Raw genomic sequence first — 23,405 nt, forward strand, 5'->3', positions numbered from 1 at the left:
CTTGCCTGCATGAGGGAGGAGAGAGAGGTAAAAGAGTCTCTTTTTGGGAAAGCCAGAGTGGCTGAAAGTCCATTATAAATAGCATCCGTGTGCAGCTGGCTGAATGGCCTAGCTAACTTGGCACAAATCATATCAGAGCATTGACTCAGGGCACTACCTGGATATTGTTTTACTGTCTGCATTAAACTTTATCTGTGATCCTGAGTTAAGTAAGTGCTGTTCAACCCAGAATTATCAAAACAATTCTCTTTCCTAAGGAAGTTTGAGTTGAGTTTTGATGAAATGGCATTATGTAGTGGAAAGTTTTTTTTTTTTTTTTTTGATCAGTTCTCCTCTGTGAATACAAAACAAACACTGACACAGCAGCTGAAGTACAGACTTCTGCTGGTAGAGGAAGTCATGTGGGGGGGGGGGAGGGGGAGTGGCAAAAAAAGCCTAGAAGAAGTAGATGATGTAACATATTTCTAGTGAGGGTTTGAGGCAAATGCCTCAAATTCAAATGATGTTTTAATGCAGCATCTTCCAAAATTACTTAGGAAAAGAGCCAAAAGTAAGTAAGTTAGGTAGTTAATTCTACTGACTGCACCCTCCCCTCCCCCAGCCTTCCACTCATAACCAGCAGAGACAGACATGAAAACACTTTTCCTCATCTTCTTTTCCCAGGACTGACGTCTCCCTCCTTCCAAAGGAACGCAATTGCTTGGGAACTGTTTCTCTGATACAAGAAATAACTGTTACTTCCACATTTAAGGATCATTTTAGGGAATTAGGTACATCCAAACAGCTTTTGAGGACTACAACTAGAGGAGTAAGTCATTGAAGGAGTCTGTGGCAGAGCAAGTACTTGACTGAAGGTCACATGACTAATTATATTAGTGTACCGAGTGCGGCCAGCCAACATCTTGCCTTCTCCGTTTGTAAAATACTGCAGAAGGCACTTAAAGCCCCTACTTCACCCCTTCTTTTAAAAGAAATAAATAACATATCAGACAATTTACAATTGTCCCTGCTAGAAAATTCAAGTAAACATTTCATTAGCTCAGCATCTTTATAACAGGGCAAATGTCCTGTGCAGCACATGCTGGGATTTAATCTTAACTCACTTTAGCCAATTAGAAGTTTGCCATTCAGTCCCCCTCAGTGGTGAGAGAGAGGTATGTGCACAGGGCAACTCCTCCCATCTAAAACTGGCATGTAAGGTAAGTGGTATGGTCACCTTCCGGAGCCATGACTGACTAAAGCAGAACTGCACTTTACTTGGACAAGGTATCCTTACTGCCGTCTGGAAAATGATGTGTGAGAGTTTCACTTCTGTGATTTAATCATAACACCCATTTTATCATTTCGAAACGATCTTCTTTCTCCACTTTTCTTACCACAGGAACAAACACAAACCTCAAGTGGAATTTCCCTTCAGATTTTTTGTTTTGTTTTTTTTCTTGGTAACAAGCAACAAGACGGTTTGCCGAGTATGAAATCACACAGCAAAATAATCCATGTCCCGAGAAATACGATGAATGTTTACTGCCCCACTGGGGTGCCAGGGAACGTGCCCAGTATAATGCAAAGGAAGAATTTTTCATTCTGTCTAGAGCAATGAATGTTATCTCCAATGCACGTTCTTGACGGTTTAAGTATTTACACTCCAAATAAATACCTAGTGAGATACACCTTCCTACCAATCAGAAAACTTCTCACCCTAAAAAATTTACATTACTTGATCATGTATTCAGAAAAACAAGCTTATATCGTCACTGGATCATAAACTAGGCACAAAGAAGTCTACTGTAGCACATCATTAACTTAGTCTAGTGACACAAGGGTACTATGAAAGTTTTAGCAGCCAACAGGTCACTGTCTCATAAATACAGATGCAGGTGGGTTAAAAAAACAAAAAACAAAAAAAAAAATCCAAAACAGGCAGGCAAGTAAAAGATAAATTAGTTTGCTTGATTTAAAGTGGGAAATGCTAGTTACTGTATTAAATTTTTGTTGTTAAATTCTGAATGTTCGCAAACGGATTCTCACCACATATCTATGCTATAGCCATCTTTACAAAACCTTTTTACTAGCGGACTTCCACATTTCCTATGACAATGTGCACTGACCCTTTGCTTTCAAACCTTCGTACATTCAGACCATGGATGAGGTCTGCAAAGGAGTATTTCCAGAATGGAAGAGGACATGCTCTTCAGCTCAGTAGCAGTCAGGCCTCAGTTGCGAAACGCTCCTACTCTGCTTGCTTTGCTAATGAAGTTTTTCAGGAGGTCATGGTCCATTTCTGCAAAGCCTTGAGTTTGTGTAACAACAGTTAAGTGGTTTATGCAAAATCTGAAGCAAAATTCTTCCAAGTCCTAGGAACAAATTGAGGTCATTAGTTAAATTGGCAGTACTGTGTTTCAGTATACACTGAGTCATTATATATTGGCTCTGCACTTCTTCCCAACAACCTCCATTTTACTATTTGCAGCAATGCCAACAGCAACACCACAGCACAAGGCAAACCACTTTCCAACAAAGCCCTTGCAGTTTTTGAGGATCTTTGGCTCACCTTTCTTCCCAGAGTCAAATTTGAGGCCAGCTCTATACAAATCCCTCTCGTCTATCAAAAAATGGAATCTTCTGTGGTCAAATCTAATACTGTAATGTAACTAATTCCATACTGAATCAAGATGTGACAGGAAGTGGAGGAGGAATAAAAAATACCTAACTAGGGCAAAAGATAATTGGAAGGAAAAGGAGAATCTGCTATTCCTCCAGAAAGCAACAGATAGAGACAGATAAAGAAATACTTGCAAAATATGGATTCTGCAGGTACGCAGGCTGCTTTTATTCCACAGGTAGTCAGGAGAAGGGCATTTCTTGAATATTTAAAAAGCCTTGTAGCTGCAGACTTGCTGAACCGTAATATGAATGACTGACAGCAAAACCATTATCATTATTTTCCCGTTTCAAATCTGTCATTTAATTAGCAGACAATAGAACATGCTGCTCGGTTACTAATCCCTTTGCTGAACAGTTTGATTAGATCACAAATGATAGTTTGTATCAAGAAATTTCATCCTGTTTTATAAATCTCCTAAAAGGAAACAGGAGCAGCAACCTAAAATGGCTCTAGAACTTCTTCATATACACTGAGCTCATTAGAAAAGTTATTAATTAGTGAAACCATCAATTTTCCCCACATATGTCTACTATATCAGAGACTCCTTCCTTTTCTCCCCTGCACTGAATTCAGCGGTGGTCCTATGAACACGAACAGATACCCTTCTTTCCCCAGTCTTGCTGAAAACAAATGCAAAAAAGATATAACGCAGTGAAAGCATTGGGTTGGCCATTAAAGATGCATATATCCTAATATCCAATTGTGTTCAGTGAGACTAGCAGCAGAGATCTAGAAATTGGGATTCCTAGATAGTAAAAATGGTTTTGTCTTGTCCTAGTCTTGCTGACTCTGGTGCTAAAGCAAAAGGATGTTCAGATATTCAGCATAAGACAGGTGCAGGCCGTCAGGCCATACAACAGTGGTTTCACGCAGTTTTGCCCACTTAAACTTCTCACAACACTGTCAATCCTTCTCTCTGTGTACTAGGTCAGTGCCCTCTGCAGTTGGCTCCTATGTAACAACTTGTACTGAAGAAAAATGAATCGTCTTCTGCAACAAGCGGGGCGAGGGCCAACAGCAAGGCAAGCTTCATTTGGCCATAATAAGCCTGATCTATAAACTCTTTAAAGGTTACAGCAAAAAGAGGCCTCTTAATCCATGTCAGTTTTATTCTGTGTGACCTACATAAACACTGCAGCTGGGGCTGAACAGTAGGAAGAAATTTAGCAGAATACCCACGCATTTCCCTTTGAAGCAATTTCTTTAGAATGAACGTTTGGAGTCTATTGCCCCTGCCAAGACATAACTAAAGCTCTAACAGAAGCCAAGAAGCATAAAAATATCCTTTAAAAAGAAATAAAGCAGTAAAAAGGCACAGAAGTAAATTGCATCTCTCATTAGAAAGTGTTGGAAAAGCAAGAAAAGGAATGAAAATTGAAGAATAAAAAATGGAGGATTAGAACAGCAAAGGCACTGACAGTGTAGAATTCAATACACCTCTGCAATGCCACTGCCAGAATCTGGGTAATTATATATTGCATTAGTCAATGCCAACTTTTATACTTTACAAAAAAAAAAAAAAAAAAAAAAAAAAAGCAGCTGCCTTTTCTGGTACTGATCTGTGAAAAGGAGTACAGATATCAAAGAATCCTGGTCACTAATTTTGCAGTTTCAAGAAACAGTGGCTTTTAATTCTGTTATATAGAAGATAATTAATCTAAAATTTTCCCCAGTGTACATCAGAAATACTCTTAAAAAAATAAACTGTAGCAGCAGATCTTTCTATTTGCTGAAGTTAGGATAAACTATCATGAAGCATTTTTAATACTAAGATGTGTGTAAATAGTCGAGTCAGTTTTCAGTTAACTTTCTATGTTAATGGCAGATTAACACAGCACTGTAATCTTTCACTAACAGCGCTCGCTATTTAATGACAAAAAAAAAATTGAATTAATTGCATCTTTCCAAGCTTCCAAAATATCAGGCTTCTTTTATAATCCAATGATTTCTAGAGACATACTATGCTCCGCATTTCTATCCTAAGGAGTTTTGGACTCAGTTTTCTGCTAAAGTGCTGATATGCTGCAGATGGTTCTCAGAACAATTTTTACTATATTAGCATAGTATAGTGTAAGATCACTGTCTTACTCGGTGATTCCTTTGACAGAGGCTATTCCATGTCTTTACTATTTCTAGAAGCCCTTCCTGCACTTCTCTGAAGCAGTTCTATTATATGCCTCTGAGTTGCGGGTGTGAGGAGGAAGGCAACAATCTGCTCGTGAGTTTGACATGCATTGCACTGGGGGCAGGTGAACCTGCCATCTTTTTATGATTATGCTAAAATATTACATACATTTTGAATGAATACTGTGTATGCAAATTAAAACACTGAATCACAGAAGGAAGAGTGGGGTAACATATATTTGCTTATCTAGCCAACCCCTTTTATTGTGTTTCTGTCACTATAATCCACTAGTACTTTGTTCACACTAGTTTTACAATTTCACAATACAACTAAATGGATCTGTAGTAACTCCATCTGACATAGGTCAACCAAGGGTCTTTCTGTTCTTGAAATGTTCAAAACTGCTGAAAAGTTTATAAAAGGAGAAACTCCAATGTAAGCTTTTAATGAAAACTTCTACTGTCAAGAAACGCAGATCATTTGATCCGCCTTCCTTGTCCCATCTTCCCCGATAGGCTGGACTTCTACCTCCACAACACACTGGAAATGCAATTCCTATTTTTTGCTCCCCAATTGTTCATGCCATTCATTACTAATTATTAGTCCTGATAGCTTGGTTACAACTCTCTGTCTTTACTGCTCCACTTCCAGCTAATAAACTCTTCATTTATTAATCGGATGTCATCCCCTCTTCTCACTGATCATACTCATTGTATACTTCTGGTTTCCTCTTTGCAATCCCTACACAAATTCATCTCATTTAGTATCCTGCTACCATACAGCACAGATGACTTCTACATTTCGTAACTCTACTTTTATTCCTGTCCCTTCCTTCTTACTGCTTCCTGTGCCTGGAACAGTCTATCAATCCATCTCATTATGTTCCCAGACTCTCCTGCTTTAAAACTTTGTCCTACATCTCACAGCCAGGCAAAAGCAATACAAAACAAATATTTTAAAAAAAAACTCTTTTAGCTCTTCTAATATGGCATCTTCTCTTTTTGGCAATGTTAATTTTATTCTCATACAGCAAAAGGAATCCAGAACACAAGATCAGGACTTCTCCTTAGCTCCTTAGCTGCTCAGTTATAACAATGGCTGCTAAGTCTAAAATATATATGTGGATTTCTCAAGCAACAGAAATGACTGCATCATTATTTCCGCAAACAGCGGAAACTAAGCGGAACTAAGAAGTTGAGAAAAGGAAAACATCTTTCAAGGTATTTGCCTGTTTACAAATAAAGTGCTTGCAGTACTGCTGGTAACAGGTTGAGTGCTATTCAGACATTCCAGATATTCCCTATGGCTAGGAGCTCTTGAGCCAAGCAACGGCAGCCCAGATGACAGGATATGGACGGAGGAGTAACAATAGGTAATTTGTTGCATGTTAGCATGATTCATTGTGAACAACATGGCGCAAATGGCTTTTTGATATGAGCACAAATGTGAACAGGGAAAGACTTTACAGGTAAATTCACCACTGCCTGTAAAAGGCAGTACTACGATGACTGTACAAGACACTGACAGACGACCTGAGAAGGTGGAGAACTTTTTCAGGAAGTCAAGAGGCACTGCAAGATCCAAAGGTGGGGAAGTGAAAGGTGATGAGGAATTCCCATACCAGGTTGGGCCAGATGACAAGGCAGGAAGCAAATTAAAAATCTTGACTCACAGACGCAAGACAACAGGCCAGAGAGATAACATTAACAGCTTCATTTTTTATAGCCTTAAAAGGGGGGAAAGTACATGTCTGGAAGCCAGAAAGGGCAATTAAGAGTATTCATGTCTCACAAGTTAAATGCAGTGAATAATTATATTAAACAGCATTTCTCAGAAAACACTTGTTTGCCTAAACAGAAAAATCTCCATACCTGAGCTTCATATTTTACAGCAGCTGAAAGAAGAGCAATCGCATTCTCTTCACAAATACCTTGCTTGATTGTTTGCTGGCAAAGCTTTTTCAGTCTGTTCTCTCTATACAGTGTTGCCAAATCTAGCAGCCCTGTGAAAATGCAAATGTATTTAACTATCCTTGTGCAAAACACATACATTTCTATTCATATTGATCAAGTCTATTATTTTAGGCTGAATTCATTGAAAGCGTGATCAATTTTTTTTTTTTTTCCAGATGAAGTGCTTACTTTTAAAAGTTCTCAAAAAAGGTTTCTATCAAAAAGAGGCACTTTTATTAATATAATCATCTTGTTCACTATAGTGAATCTTATTCAAGTTATCAGTTAGTGACCTAAGTCCTCCTAATTCGTGTGGGGAACCGCTTCGTTTTCATTCATGATCAAATTGTCGCAGTTACTCAAACAGAAAAGTCTTAGGATGCCATTAGTGACTTTTTAAGGCAAAATAAATTGGGGTCCTTCCTGAACGTTAACTTTTGATCTTATTTCACCCCCCACCACTCATGTTTCCTGCTATTGCATCTCTTCTTCCTAACACCCGGAATATATAGCAGTAACTCAGATTTACGTGCTAATAAAAATAAAACTAAATATGATCAACCTCTGCTTTTTCCTCATCCTGTTATGACACACAACTGTAACTTCAGAAACAGTAACCTAGAGTTATTGCATTTATGGCAATTACCTATTGCATCTTCAGGAGGGAGTCTAATGTTGTCTGTGTACAGGTATTCCAGGAAGGCTCGGTAAACAGGATAAGAAAATTCATTCATTTCTATAATTTCATCATCGCTATTCAGTATGGAACGAAAATGTTCACACCTATAAAACAAGAACAAGGGCTGCATACTGTAAAGAGTTAAACTTGACAAATGAGCCACAGCAAGATGCTGATTTAAAAGAGGAAAAAAAAAAAAAGTCATAACAGACAAAAAACATAACCAAAAAATCTAGTCAGATGAGTTCTTGGTTTTGTACATGTTAAATTTTTTAGAGCTTTCTATATAAGCTTCACACGTCAGAATTTTCTTTTATTTCTGTTACCACTCATTTACAACAGGTTCTGTATTCTGCTTGTAATATCTTTAAGGATGGTCCACACATTTTTTGATATCATATGAGTTATATATTAACTATTAAATCTATTTTATTACCTGCCTCATAAAAGATAAAGTTTACAATTAAGTTAGACAATTCTCACTCTTCAGCCTCTTTCTCCAACATGACCTAGTAAGGAGGGAAACAATCAATAATATTTTAGATAAAAATGTCACAGTCAGTGTCAGAGTCTGTGTATGTGGACTTAATGCTATGCAGCATTTAATGCTACGCACATCTTAGCATTAAATTTAATCTTTATTCTCGGGTATGAAAATACTTAAAAATTAAGAGAGACTCCCACCCAGATCATTCATCATCTTTTTCTTACAAGTCTGAATATTTTCAGGACAGACAAGCTACAAACAAGCAAAAAGCTTTGCCTTTGATAGTTGTACTTTATAACTTCAAGCTCATAGTAACTTTAAGTTATTCCTCCCTCAAAAAATATTCCGTAACTTTGAATTTGATACTTTTTGAAGTTTTTGCAGATGGGAGTGAACATCACCACCTCACATAATGACTTCCTAGAACAGCCAAAATTTAATTTAATACTTTCATATTCTATTACTTTCTCTATAACTGTCCCACACCTGAATTTGCTTTTCTTTTACTGAAAATATTTTATAGCAGGTTGCTTGTTCTCCTTTTAATGTCTCTGGGATGAGTCTGTATCATAAAGATAGCATAACTTAGATACAAATGAAAAGTAATTATTTATTTTACCACTTACTTCATCTTTTCTGCATTCAATTTTGTTATTTATAGAATTTTTCCTTGATATTTTATTTTTTCCTAATGAAGTACACAAAAATCAAGTCAAATTCATAAAGAAGTAAAAAGTCATAATGTAGCTTCTGCCACATTCCTGTATTGCATTCTGGAATCAGAAGGGGCAGACAGAACTGCTTTGTTTCCCCAGGCCCTGTATTGATGGTGGCAACCACAGCTACCACCCAGCTGTGGAACAGAACTTGGATATGGCCAATTGACCCCTCAGCTCCTTTTTACTCATGAAAGTAAAAAAATACATAAGGAGGGTGGTGTACATTGCTCCTTTTTATAAGGAGTATCATCCTTCAATCTCCAAAGCACCTTGGAGTGACTCATCCTTTGGAGGGCCTTTCTCTCCCTCAATAAAGGGAGATCGAATGCCTAATTTTGGCTGGCTAAAGGCAGAGCAGATGAATCCCACCCACACACCCATACGCATCTCGGGCGGTATGCTGCTAGCCAGACTCTTGAGTTGGGGGCTGCCCTCCCATTTCAGCACCATTACAAACTAATAATCACAGACAATATTATCTAGTTCAACAATATCTATAGCACAAGATGGCAAAAAAGTCTTCTCAAGTGGTTAAAAAAAAAAAAAAAAAAAAAAGACTGGACAATAAAAAAGGAACTTTTACCAGCATGGGACTCATGACAATGCTCTGGGAAGGGATGAATCCTGCAAAATACCATGTTAAATACATTATCCTCTCAACCAGTTGCATTACGAGACTGTAAGGCTTAAAGAAGGCATTAACTCTACAGACTATGCCTCATGCTCTATTACTCCTGAAAATTTCTTTGATATTGCCATACATTTAAAGAATTGGACACATTTTGTTCCCAGAATGCCATACAATCTAAGAAAAGTGAAACAATAATAAAGAATTAAGGTTAAGTTACATGTCATCTAATTATCAAGAAAAACCACCTCAAACACTTTGGGGAGACAGAAGATTTGAAGTGGTATTTGACGAAAGGCACTTGGCAGACAGGCAATAAGGCAGTCCGAGCAAGAATGACAGACTATAAGCAGTACGTGGGACATACAAGAGATGAAAACAGTAAAGGGAAGAAAATACAGGCAATTGAAGCAGTAACAGGAGAGCAGAAAAGGAAAAAAAAAAAAAAGCAAGAATTAACACATAACTTTAATGTTATGCAGTAAAATACAAGAAGTCACTAAAGGGATTCAGGATCAAAAGCAGGACCTCTTCAGAATAAGAGGTAGCCAAACATTTTGACAAAGAAAATAGTGAAAAGAAAAAGTTATTGTAATAAAGATGATAGAGCAGAAACAATTCACAAGACAGAAGAGATCTGAAGCAGTGTTTCTAGTATATCCTTTTAGAAACTGTGCCAGCAATAACAAACTGATCTCTGCATGTTAATAACAAAGTGATTACTCAGTAGATCTGCATATGTCAAATCTCACTGCGAAGTGGTGTTAACTTGCAAAAAGCTGTAAAAACAAAAAGAGAAGCCATCTTAAATTCAAATTAACTGATAAGGAGGTTTAAAACAAAAAGGACAGATCTGACAGAAAAGAAACATAAATAATTTGAAGAGCATCTACAGAAATTGCTTAAACAAGTGAAGGGCCCTGTGGTAGTAAAGAAAGGCAGGCAAGAATACATAGAAAAACAATAGAACTGAGGATACCAGTAGAGGAAGCCAAGAAAAGAAAAGAGGAGAAACTGCTTAACTAGTGGGAAGGCAGCAGAAAGAAGATATGTAACTGAGCCTTTTCCTCATCAGGAAAAGGTCATTAGTAATTGGGACAGTTTAGGTAGTATGAAGGAAGAGAGACATCAGATGGAGGAAAACGTGAAAGAGGCTGGTAGTAAGCAGCATGTTTGGCAATTCTGAGCAGTGAGGAAATCAGGAAAATGGTTAACAGTTAAGAAAGCAAATTAATCTCATAACTTGGAGAAAAGGGAGTTTGTAAGCTGAACTCCAGATTTTTAGGCAGTAATTACTCAGCACAGTGGACTAAACTATATAGTTTATGCCTTACCTAATTTTGAGAAGAACTTTATGAACATGAATGTACTTTCCATCCACTAGAAACTTCAGGTCTGCAGTTTCAGGGTTGTCAAATTCCTTCTTCAGTGACTGGGCTACTGTTAGATGGTCATCAGGCTCTAGTACAAAAAGAGGAATGGTGACTAATAAATAAGTATAGGTATCACTTACAATAACTTCCTGGGTTTATATCAGCAATTAACACTCTTAATAAATACAGCTTCCCTTTAAGGTCAGTAACAAAAAAACTGTGCTCAGTATGAACCTCTAGAAAAGCAAATAAAGCACAGCTTTCTTCAGTCTTGCTAGTTTCCTACTCCAAATATCCCTATTAAAAATAAGTCTCACTCCTCTAACTCCTCTGGATGAGGCCAGAAAAAAAAAAAAAAGTCAGTCTCAGAAGTTTAACGCTGCATCTTGTAGCAAATACCATTAATTGTTACTGGCTAAATCATTATTTAAAAAATGTTGCTTGTTATAAAACACATAAAAGCTCAATAAAAATCACAGTAAGATTTGCTAAAAGACTCCCATGAGGAAACAATCTTACAGCCAAAATAAAGTGATTACATAATCAATACATGTAAAATTGTTCAGTACATTACCCTCAAAGGTAAATTCTAACAGTAACAGGTATGTTTGGCAGTGTTCTCCCCAGGGTTATGGTGTTAACAGCATTCTTTGTGTGAATGTCTTTCCTGTTTGTATCACGTATACGTACATGCCACAGTGGACATGACACCTGCATGATAAAGTTACCGCTCAGCCTTGACAAGTCACCCATTGTCTGCATTCAAATTTTATCTCCTGAATTGTTTCCAATTCTTCATCTTACTGGGTAGCCTCAAAGAACTATTTTCTTTAATATTAATAAAAAAAATTAAAACCCTTAAACCTCATTTGTAATCCAGATAATATTTTTTCCCCTTACCATATGAATACCTATTATTGGTTTATTCAACTTTTGTGGGTCAGGAATAAGCCATTCTCTACGAAAATTACACCAATGATAGGTCCTGACATTTTGCAGGCTACCAAGCTAGAAGGAAGAATACTATCCTCTTAGAAACGGAAAGATCCCTATCACAAGCTAAAGAAAAGCTTTAAACATGTCATTTGATACTACCATGCTTTGTTTAGCACAGTTTTTTCAAATACATTTAGAGAATGTTATTTATATCCAATTATACCCAGTTAGGGAAATAATTATGGAAATGTTTTGGATTTCAGGTGAAAGGATGAGGACAACAAATCCTAATGAAAATATATTAACAAAAAAATCCTTCTGAAACAGTGGTATGGCAAAATACTTCGTTAGTTCTTATTCCATATGACATAGTTTGTTTATTCAGACCTCTGCTGAGTTAAGTACAGTAATTTTAACAACCAATGGAAAATTTATGCTCTACTGCAAGACTGCAATAGGCCAAAGGATTCTGCACTGTTTTGTTGTGAAACTTATCTTCAATGTCAACTGACAATTCAGATATACGTCATTAGGGCATTACCAGATGACTTCTACTATCAGAAGTCTGCTGAATAAAGTGGGGTTAAGTTATGAAAGTCTCAGAGGGAAAACAGGTGCATTTACTTGTTATAGCAGTCAAGGGGGAGCCAGTGGAAGGAAACGAAGAGGCAGTTAACATGGGTAATGCAAGAAGCCAAGAAAACTCTTCAGCATTCAGTGTTGAGAATTTTTATAGAAATGTTAAAACTGCCATGAATAGGGAATGGATGGGAATGTCTGAGTGTGGAAGCACCCGAAAATAAAAGAAGGGCTGTAAGCAGGTGTCTGTCGCCCTTAGATCAGCAGGTATTAAGATCCTAGGCATGAAGCTGCACACTTATATCAGGAGACAAACGACAGTGAGTAAATCCTGATGACTCACCAAGGTGGGAAAGGATGGAGAGACTCTCAGCTCCTAAAGTGTACAAAAAAGGCACATCCAAAACCAGCACATATTCACCGAACTAAAAGGAATCCCGAAGACATGACGAGGACTTGAGAGCCAGCATCCTTTATCCTCTGTATCATCACAAGGACTCCAGCTCAGACTATTCGGACCACTTGCTGCATATGAGTACATGGGTTTGAGAATGTGTGCGAAACTGGCTTTGTTTAAAAATAAAACGATCTTTCCCTCCTGTAAGGTTGTTCACCTTAAGCTTTGCTACATTGTTGTTACATGTAACGGTTACTGTAACGGTCCATGGTGACAACCAAGGGGGAGATAAAAGATGTGCTGGAAAACAGTTACGAACTTAGTCTTGATAAGGCTGTGTTAAAGAGAGAGCATGGATGCCTGCATATAGCAATACACTCATTAATAACCTGGATACTCGCAAGTCTTCAGCATAACGATCATAATTACATTCACGATCATAGACAATCCCACTCAAGACACTTTTATCAAACCTATCACCCTCATCTCCCTGTATGGTTAATGGGAAGAAATTAATGCTTTTAGGGTATGATCCATCTCACCTAAACTAGAAGTCTAAAACGAGTCAGATGAATCACAACAAAGAACTGGCTATTGCTCTCTGCTGACTACAAAAGAAAATGCAAAGTGATTAATCCAGAGCAACACATTCACAGTGTCAGCCCCTGAAGCTGTGTCAGCCAAATCTAACCCTATAAACGCAGAGGATGTAGTAGATAAAGAAGTAAATATAAAACCTGAAGACTTATAGAAAGCAAGATACGCTGTTCTCCTACTCTGTCAGACAAGACACCCACAGTGCAAAAAGGTAGAGAAACTTAGAACTACAAGTTTTAATGCGGCATTACAGTGGGAGCATATGCCCCATTTATATTATCCTTACGATCTGTGCAGGGAGTAGGGATTGTCCCCTTGGCCAACAGACCTAGACTGCTCACGTTCACCCTGTTCCTGTAGCACCCCTTTTAGAGAGGTGAGCCACATCCTCGCTGCACAGCACCCAGTGTAGTCCCTAGTCTCACACCGACTCTTGTCATCCATTGCAGTCTCCCATGCAGAGGATGACTCTGCTGACTGCTACATGCAACATCTGCTCCATGAATATCACACAGTCACAGTAGTTCTCAGTATAGACCTTAGTGTAGGACACTTTTAGGTGCTTTTCAAATTTCAAGTAGCACTACAGATTGAACTGTACATACAAATCTGCCCAGCTGTATCCCTGCGGTTATCCAGGAAAACTTTTGCAGTTATAAAGCCTTTTCATAAGATAAGGCCCAGGTCTTCTCTGGTCCTACATGGCTCCTCTTAGGGTCACACACATTTTACAGTTTCATAAGGGTTTATAAGATTTATTTTTCCTTTGTAAGGCCCATAAGATAACAGAACAGTCTTGCAACCTGACCTATTTTGCTTATTTATTTATTTATTTTAATCAAAAGTGGAGCAGAACAATCAAGGAATAGTTTTAGGGGAAAGGAGCAGACCAAGCAAGGGTGTTTTGGCAATAACGGGGGGAAAGGCTTTTCTTTTTTAGGGAAAAAAAGTAAAATAGTGTTTTAAGATATCTACAATAATTAAGCATATAAATTGTGTTTCTGAACAAGACACTCTAGAAAACACTACTGACTTCCGAACTCAGTGCTATAATCCTTCCTAGACATTATTTTGATCAAATGGGGGACTTTGCCCTAAATCATGCATTTTGACAAAACAAACTCCTAAGGGCAGGACTCTCCATTTAGTCCTCTAGTCTCTAAAAACTGAAATACGAGCACTATTAACAAAAGTGCCTTACCTCAGCATTTGGAAGGCATTAGGGAGCAAAGAGTGTTCTACAAAGTTGTCAGAGCAAAGCATATAGCAACAAAAAAGCAATTACAAAGACAGTAACAGAAGCAGAATAGAACTGTGATGCACTCAATGCAGTTCAAATTACAAATAAACAAGTTGCTGCATTCAAGCTCCTAGCTTAAGCTCCCAGGTGACATCTACAGACAAACGCAGGAGTCTCATCTTTGATTAGGCCAAAGAAGCTAATAACTTTATTAGCCACAAAAATGGAATAGAATTTGTAGCTGAAGAATTAACTCTCTGTTAGGGATGTTATAAACGCCCTGTTCTAGTGATGATGCTTAACTTATTCTAGTCAAAGCCAGGAAGACAGATCTTAACGTTGATCAAGTATTTGAGATCCAGTAACCAGTCTCCTCAGAAGCCCAGGTCATGATCACTCGTGATGAGACTCTGACTTCTAAATATTCACGGTCGCTTCTGAACATGGGAATTTGGCTCCCTCATTCTTACTAGTCTACTTGAGGATATCTCAGAAAGGTTATCAAATGGTTCCTCATGTTTCCCTCATGTCTCCAAATTCCAATTCAGTTTCTTCACCCATCGTGGCCATTGTACAATAACACTCAGCAGCTACAGAGAGGATTGTGTGAACTAGCTATTTAGACCATCATTCCCACACAAAAGAAGGCACTTCCCCATAGAAATACATCCCTTCAATATAAAGCAGACAGTCATTTAGCACTGCCATCAGGCCTTAGCAAATTTTACAATTCTGCATTAACATTACTATTTACACATATTTAAAATTGTGCTTCCCAGTATAAATTTTTACAATAAACTAAGTTTTTCCTTGAAATACAAGCACAGCTAAAAGTGCTACAATCAAAAATATTGAAGCTCACCTATGGATAGAAGACGCCACATAACGGCAGGGGTAGCAAAGCAAGCAAATACATCATCAGTGCAGACAAAGTGCGTGAGGTGAGGAAGGAACACAGACTGACCACGGCACTGGCCCCACATGTACACCTGGCCACTCTGGGTCTTGGCAGCCGAAGTGTGAGCGGAGTGGCAGGCTGCAATCTCTATGACTCTGAATTCACAAGCAAACAAATAACAAAAGCAAATCACTGTCATAAGAACAAAATACAATGAAGAATCTCACTGCCTCCTCTCTTTCTCTCATAGAAAACATGCTTGCAAGCATGCAAACACTTCAGATTGCAGCAATGTTTTCCTACCATAAGCGGCAAAATTAAAACAGCTATCAATGTTTCTCCACATAGCGTGCACTCAGAAAGTATACTGGTGAAAAAGCATCTTGGGAGTGAGGAGACACTGCTGCAGTAGAGCATTACACCTGCTGTGGCACATCAAGTAGAACGGGCTGGGTAAGTAATTTTGCATTTCGGCTTACAATAGAAAATTAACGAAAAGCTTTTTTTTCCCCCCTATTTATTTATTGGTAATGGTTATAAACCAACAATTTAAACAACCAACAATATAAACCAACAATTTCCTTAAATTAAAATACTGACGTGTCGTTACCCATACCATTATTATTACTTGTACTTAATGGACTTGACCTTTTTAGAACATTTTCAAAACGAAAAATTAGAACTAAATAGAGCACTAAATGTTATTTCTAAATATATTTTAGCTCACTAAAGCCAGCTCACTAATCCTAAAGCTGATTTAGGATTTCCAAATTCCCACTGTGTACAACATTACGCAATCCACGGTTTTGCATTCTGAAGTACTACTTGTTTACTTGTTTTCTTAGCTGCCTGGGGAAAACAGCAGGGAAACTTTTTTAAAGCTGCATATGCCAATATTGCAGGCTTTAGTGAGGCAATATTTTCACTGAAATGCATATTCGGGCCAACAAAAGGGAAAGGCAAAATAAAATAGTACAATTTGTATTAAAATGTGCTCACGTTTCAACTGCAGCCAAAGTGTCTGGAAAAAATTCAGTTACATCTTAAGTAAAAGTACAAACGCACACAAAGAAATAGCAACATTCAAAAACAGGCCATGTCTCATCACCAGAGAGGAGATGCCTTTTCCTTAAAATAAGGCATACAGACACAAATGTAACAGGATATCACACTTTTCTAGTTATTCACAATAGGACATCAAAATTGAGACCTCAATAGTAAGGAACATATTTAAATTTCTGGCCACATAAATATGCAGCTTTGCATTAGCAGCAGAAATAACTGTGCCACTACCTATCAAGAGAATATTTAACTTGTAAAAATCTAAGCTTCAATTTCAGACAGCAATACCAAGACAGAACACCTCATCTTCTCTCCCCCTCACTTTATGAGCAGGATCAATAGCAGAACTATCACAAATTGCCAGTGACCACTCTTCACTTTTTCTGTGTATACTCCTTGTCAAAACCATCATATTTAAATATAGTTTGTATTAGAGACAATAAAGCTTTTATTGCTGACTTCAAACAATGAAACTATACTACCAAAGAGAAACTGCAATTAAGACTTGTAACATACAGTGCGAGCTGAAGCAGGAAACAGCATTCAGAACATTCAGTTTCTCTTTCACAAAGGTGGTTATGGGGCAGATTCAAGCACTTTCAGGGAAAGTCAAACCTTAATTCACTGATTTTATATGTCAGACAAATTTATAATCTGTTCACATTTAATTCTGTGAAAGAACTATTGTAAAAAATTACAGGCTATTTCTTCCAAAACCAGATTAACAGAGCCATAATTTTCCGTAGCGCTTCTGAGAGTACACTGACCAACATCTGACCGCTAGAACATAGGTATTACCTGTCCTTATCCACAATTACTGTTGTGGGGTAAGACTGGTTACTTTTATTCCCAGTTCCTAACTGGCCATATGAATTGGCTCCCCAGGCATATATCTGACCTTCATCTGTTAGCACTAACGTATGCGCATAGCCACAGGCAACCTATAATGAATAATAAAAAGAAAAATCTTATTTTTATGTAACATTAAGTTAATATAGACAGATATACATGAGGTTGTACATTAATATTACTGGTTCCACAGCAGTGCAAAAGCATCTGATAAAAATTACAAAATTAACAAATACAAATAACTTCACTAAAAAGGGAAGCAAAGAAGATGAGCAACTTTCAGGAAAAAACGTATCACTGGGGAAACCTATCAGATAATTTCAAGAGGATGGCAAAAAAATAGCTAGAAATTGAGAAAGAAGGAAATCTGTATGACAGATAGGAGCAGTATGTTGAAAAATGAGGAAAAGGGAGAGTAAGTCTTATGTTAAGCCGGCTCTAAGGGCAACTGCTCCAACATACACAGCTTATAGCTGTAAAAATAGGCAAAGTCTCCCTGACTGCTCCTCTCCTCCTTTACCACCAGCTACACCAAAGTGCCCCTTCCCTTGTGCCAGAGCTCACCAGACCCCTGCTGAGACAATTTACATCACTGGAAGGAACCTCTCGACAGCTGGGCCTGAGGACCACCAGCACCAGCACAACATTGTCAGCAACAGGAGCAGCCAGCCAGGGAAGAAAGAGACAGAACTCTCCATCTTGATGACAGCTCATCCCCTCTTGTGGAACCACACTCTGCCCTGCTGAGCTACACCTCCTCAGGTACCCCGGGTAAGGTGGCCCAAATCGTCACTTTACATAATCTATATATGCTGCAGAGCGCCCCTCATGGAGGTGCACAAAGTAGCAAAATGATCAGCAGCAGTCTTGCTCAGCATGAGTTAACGTGACCTACTAGAGCTAAATGGCTATCAACAGCCAATTTAGCTTGTTCAAAACTAGCTCATGTATCTCTATATAATCTGCAAAGCAGACCCTAAGTACGTGTATAGCTCCACTGATTTCCATGAAGCATGTGATGGGCTTTAATTGAAACATGTGTCTAAGTGATTTGCTAACTGGCGGTCTACAGCTTGCTTGATAGCCGTTAACATCAAACGAACTGGATGGAAACAGGATCTAAGTCAGGCTTATTGGAGCACTTCTATTCTCTAAATAGCAAAATAAGAACAGGTTAAAATGATATTCACTTTATTATGTTAATCTCCAACAGCCATTGTTCCCAGCAAAGCCACTGCCCGTATCCTGGAAACACAATATAAAACCACCTAGTTTATTTCAAAAGATTAAAAAAAAAAATTCTTTGCTTACCTGAGTAAATGTATTAATTAGGATTCAAAGTTCAAAACACTTATAAATCTTCACTAGATTACAAAAACAATGATTTCTAGCAGAATGTGTCATTTTCCTAACTGTATCCTCTATTCTGGATAAACCAGTCTAAAACTTTTAGTATCAATTTTACAATTCATTCTGGCTCCAAACACCAGTTAGTCACTGTGGTTGGAGTATGCAGTTCTAGAAATGATACTCAGTTCTGCCAGAAGGCCAAAATGCTAAACTACAACATTTTCCCAGAAAAAGACAGGGGTTAATGAAGAGTAGGATAGTCAAAGACTGCTTTCTTTTTATTACATCAATAGGAATAAAAATATTTATTAAATTTCAGAGAAGAAAAAAAAAAAAAAAGACCAAGCCTTTCCAATTCCTTAGTCATGTTTAGGTAAAATACTGGCCTCACTGAAGCCAGCGGCAAAACTCCCACTGAATTTTACCAGGTCACAACTTCTCCCCTGCTAACAGAGGTTCATTTTAAGATAAGCATTTTTATTCCAACAAGTGGTGCTTTAAAATAAAAACAGATAAAGGACTACCTCCTTTAAATGGAAAACATGCCCTAGCTACACCCTGTACTTTTAGTTGTTCATAAAGGGTTTGACGTATAGATATCACACATACCCGCTGTACACGAATGCCTTGCAAAGCTGCTATTCTGCATGGTGTTGGCTGATTGCCACTGCTGCCTAGTCCAAGCTGGCCATTACCATTGTAACCCCAGACATAAACCTTAAAAACAAAGACAAGGATTTAACTATCTGCTATTATCAGTTTATTTAGAAATAAATATAAGTACTTCATAGTTGCAATAATAACTCTCTTTAGTGCCTCCTTGTTCCCTTTCCTTAGAAACTGCACTTCAAATGCAGATATATCGTATGTATTTGTGTGTGTGTGTAAATATATATATATATTTGTCTTTTCTGCACTTAAATGACAAATTTCTGATGCAGCATCTGTTAATAACACAAACTGTGTGCTCCACTAAAATTCTATTCCTTCATGTTCAGCTTCCTCTGTAAAAGTTAGATTATTTAAAACTGCAATTCTTTAATATGAAGAGTGGACAATAAATGCCTCACAGGTGCTGAATTTGCTCTGTGTCCTGGGGAACAGCCAAATACTTCCCTTTTTCAAAGGGCTAGTTTCTCATGCAAAAATCCTCTAACACAAAAGTAAACAGAAGAATAACTATATAGTGGAAACTATGTCAAGCAGTTTGAGTAGATTGTTAACAAAGTTATACTGTATATAAGAAAAAAGGGAAATATTGAACTCTAATAATTTCAGTGACACATCTTCTGTTCTAATGCAAACAGTCTAGGTATAAACTAAAATGCTTGGAGCAGTGGATCTGAAGAGGATCTAGTCTACTTAAAATCTTCAGCTCAGATGAACTAAAGCATAGGAACACTACCTCACTTTCATATCCTTATAATATTCCCAGCACCAGGAAGGTGGTTTCTCTCTTTACATTTGAGAAAATAAGGCTAACATGAAACGTCCAACGAATTTACTACTACTACAAACACAACTTCGCAAGTATTAGTGCTTCATCACTGGTCATCCACTGTACCTATTTAGTTTACTGGAAGCACAAATGCAACCATGGCTAGAAATGTTGCACAAGCCAAGTTAGGAAATTCGACTTCCAAATATCTTGTACTTGAAGTAGGACTGATAGTTAAGTAAAATAAATAAATAAATAAATTACATAAGATAGTTTCTATATGATTTAATCCCAAAATTCGTAAAAGTCTCCTGAACTTCACAATGCTTTTTTTCCTCTCAAAGGAGAACTATATTTACAAGTAAATTTGGGGTATAATACTTGAATTTCTTCAGCTTAAAAGCCAACTTCAGTAGCTGATTTAAAGTAATAGCTGATAAATTTCATGTGCAACCTCATAAACCATTCTCAAAAAACAAATATTAGTGAACAGTTTTCCCTGTTTTGCTCAGACTTCTTTCTAAAGAAACTATAACAAATATGGAGAGGAAGATGTGCTTATATATGTAGGAATATTTAGGACAATTTACGACAAAGATTTTTACAAATAGTACAAGCAGGTAGATTTGAGGGAACCTGGAGATAATATTTCTTTTCTTCAGTGGTTTTTACTATTGTAGCACATTACTGGCAGGTACTAAAATAATGTACATCCTGCAATGTTATATAAAAGAAAACAAAATCGGAAAGATTCACTTAAGATTTCTTACCTCTCCATTTTCTACTACAGCCATAGAGCACATTTGTCCACAGGCTATATTAACGACTATTTTATTTTGTAGGCAGCCAGTAACTCTTCGAGGAATTGGTTGATTAACTGTTGAACCAGATCCAACCTGGCCCGAGTTATTATACCCCCACGTATATACCTGTTGCAAAAGAATCATCATAAAAAAGGCCATATAATACACTTCTAACTAGTCCAAAGAGAGAAAGAAGTTATATACACAAAAAAATTATATGTTGAGTTTGTGTGGATCTTTCAAAGATGTGGGAAAACACATAGGTTTATGATTTAATTGTTTCTATCAGAAATATGACATTTATATATTCCACTCCGTTATGCTCTTCCAGTCAGAGGCAAAAGGACAGTTATATTAACACTTTTTCACTCCGGGAGTGTGCTTTAAAACATTTGTTGACAGAGGCACTGGAAGAATCCACATTTTTAGTTTTCCAGAACCCCAAGTAGAATGGCTGACTGGCCACAAATGGCACCTCAAAGTAAGTCACAGAAAAACTTTTCACTTCAGGGGGCTGAACTCCTTACGCGAGCACGGTTTTAGTTAACGGCAGATTTAATGCCGTTAAGAGACGACACTGGGTAACAATGTAGGAAGTGACTGGCTGGCCTCTACAAAGAAACAATACTCCCTTATTACAAGCAGATGCCACACAAAAATCGGTGTCCTGCACTTCCAAGCGGATAGACCCAAACAGATTTTCTAGTTTTACTCAACATTTGTGTTGCATCAGCATTGTGAGGATAGCAAGAAGCAGGGTGCACTTGGTGTTGCATGTTTTCCTGTTTCTCACATATTTGAATTTAATTAAGAGAAAAGAGAGATTTATGCTAGCTCTTCTCACCTCTCCATCAGACGTTAACACCATAGAATGATGAGAGCCACAGGCAACTTCAATGACTTTCTTGTTCACCAAGTTAGTAGAGACTTGACAGGGAACGAAACCATGATTTGTTGTACCATTGCCCAACTGACTATAAGCATTATGACCCCATGTATACACTTCTCCTTCTATAATAAAAATGTAAAAAGCTGTTTTAAAATCTACTTTTTCGATGGCTACAAAACATAAAATTACAAACTAAAAGGTCAAATTCAATAACAGAGTATGCAGTTAAGTATTTATATTACCTTTTTGGTTCTTAATCTCACATATCAATGCCATAATCTCAGTAAAACAAATTAGATAGCTAAAAGAAAGGAGATAGTGCAGTACAGAAGAACAAAAGATGAAATTACTGTCAGGAGTCCCCATTTCAATTTCTATCTTCGTTACTAACCAACTTGTGACTCCAATCAAACAAGATTTCTCTGCTTTGTGTTTCTTATTTTTGAAACACTAATAAACTTTTCATTCATTTGCCATATACATGAAGGTGCTCAAATGAAAAGCAGTTATATGATGCTAATGTTTTTCAAAAGTACTGTGCATACCCTGCACTTCAAGAAACACGTTATTGAGAATGTAAGAAATGTCTGACTGGGTTAGACCAATGGCCCATCTAATGCAGAATTCTGTCTCTGACTGTGCAATATAAGAAAGATGCTCTTTAGAGGAAACGTGAGCCTGGTCACATTTTGCAGTCCACTTCCCTTGTACTTCCCAAGCATCTACAGTCATCGGATTACAGACATTATCAGGTACAATCCTTCTGATTCCCTTTAATGTACATATACGGGCCTGTTATCCACGAAGCTAACACCTTTTTGTAGTCACTATGTAAAAAATAACTTACTTTCATCCGTTTCAAATTAAGTGTCCTCTAGGTACAGTAGCGCAGTGTTTGGTGAACAGCAGTTCTACATTCATCTTGTCCACCACCATCATGATTTTCTAAACCTAAATTATGCCGTTATTCCAAGAGAACGAGGCAAACATTTGACAAAAATTCCTTCAGATTTCTAAAGAGACCACCAAACTCCTTATCCGATATTTTCACTAAGAAGAAGGGTGCCCATTTCTCCTTCAGAACTGCAAAGGCAGTATGTGCTACACTAACTCACTATTTTTCTACAACAGCTTGTATCCACTGACTTTATCCTGCCGAAAGTAAACAACCTCCTTCTTGTATCACCACCATGAGGATACAAACTTCAGTAAATACATGAAATACAGCCATATAGAACCATATACCATAAGCTGGAAATGACAGGAATTAAGAATTGTGAAATAGGTAAGGGCTGTCTGAAAGGTAGGTTAAAAGAGTCTTTGCTGAATGGAAACTATTCATGAGAACGGAGTTACTAGCAGAAATCATCAAGGATCAGCTCTGGATCTGGTTTTGTGCAATACTTCAGTTCATGACCTGGATAAGAGATATGAGTGTGTCAGTGAAACCTGCCAGCAACAAAGCTGGGAATAAAACATGGAGGTACATTTAAGAAGAACCCATGATGGGTGACCTTGAAGACTGGAGAAAATGGTGGAATGTAGTTGAGTATAAAGAGCAGTCACACATTTATAACAAAGCTCATCTCACCTACCTTTAACCATCTAATCTAGACTACTCAGCCAGATTTTCTCCAGTTGAGAGTGAGAGAAATAATAATACCATAAGTCAGGCTCTGATGGAACCTCATTGGGAGCACAATCATCTGTTTTCAAGGATAACGTACGTAACGAATAGA

At 37.6% G+C, this 23,405-nt stretch overlaps 1 protein-coding gene across 18 annotated transcripts in view; it reads right to left on the bottom strand.

The window, feature by feature from the left end:
• Positions 1-566: 566 nt before the first annotated feature.
• The window catches only part of RCBTB2 (RCC1 and BTB domain containing protein 2), a 34,981-nt gene continuing 12,142 nt past the window's right edge, over positions 567-23,405 (bottom strand). For 16 of the 18 annotated variants that reach the window (XM_068929820.1, XM_068929833.1, XM_068929827.1 and 13 more), the window contains 9 exons: positions 21,622-21,788; positions 20,745-20,903; positions 19,146-19,253; positions 17,136-17,278; positions 15,240-15,430; positions 10,590-10,716; positions 7,389-7,525; positions 6,662-6,792; positions 567-2,354 (listed from right to left, as the gene is read on the bottom strand). In XM_068929820.1, coding sequence (XP_068785921.1) covers positions 2,214-2,354; positions 6,662-6,792; positions 7,389-7,525; positions 10,590-10,716; positions 15,240-15,430; positions 17,136-17,278; positions 19,146-19,253; positions 20,745-20,903; positions 21,622-21,788 — 1,304 coding nt within the window. In that variant the 3' untranslated portion in view covers positions 567-2,213. Of the gene's footprint in view, positions 2,355-6,661; positions 6,793-7,388; positions 7,526-7,857; positions 7,931-9,210; positions 9,252-10,589; positions 10,717-15,239; positions 15,431-17,135; positions 17,279-19,145; positions 19,254-20,744; positions 20,904-21,621; positions 21,789-23,405 lie in introns of all 18 variants that reach the window. The other 2 variants (XR_011138618.1, XR_011138617.1) reach the window with 2 other exon arrangements.

The sequence above is a fragment of the Struthio camelus genome, chromosome 1, assembly GCF_040807025.1.
Source record: "Struthio camelus isolate bStrCam1 chromosome 1, bStrCam1.hap1, whole genome shotgun sequence".
In the NCBI taxonomy this organism is placed as follows: domain Eukaryota; kingdom Metazoa; phylum Chordata; class Aves; order Struthioniformes; family Struthionidae; genus Struthio; species Struthio camelus.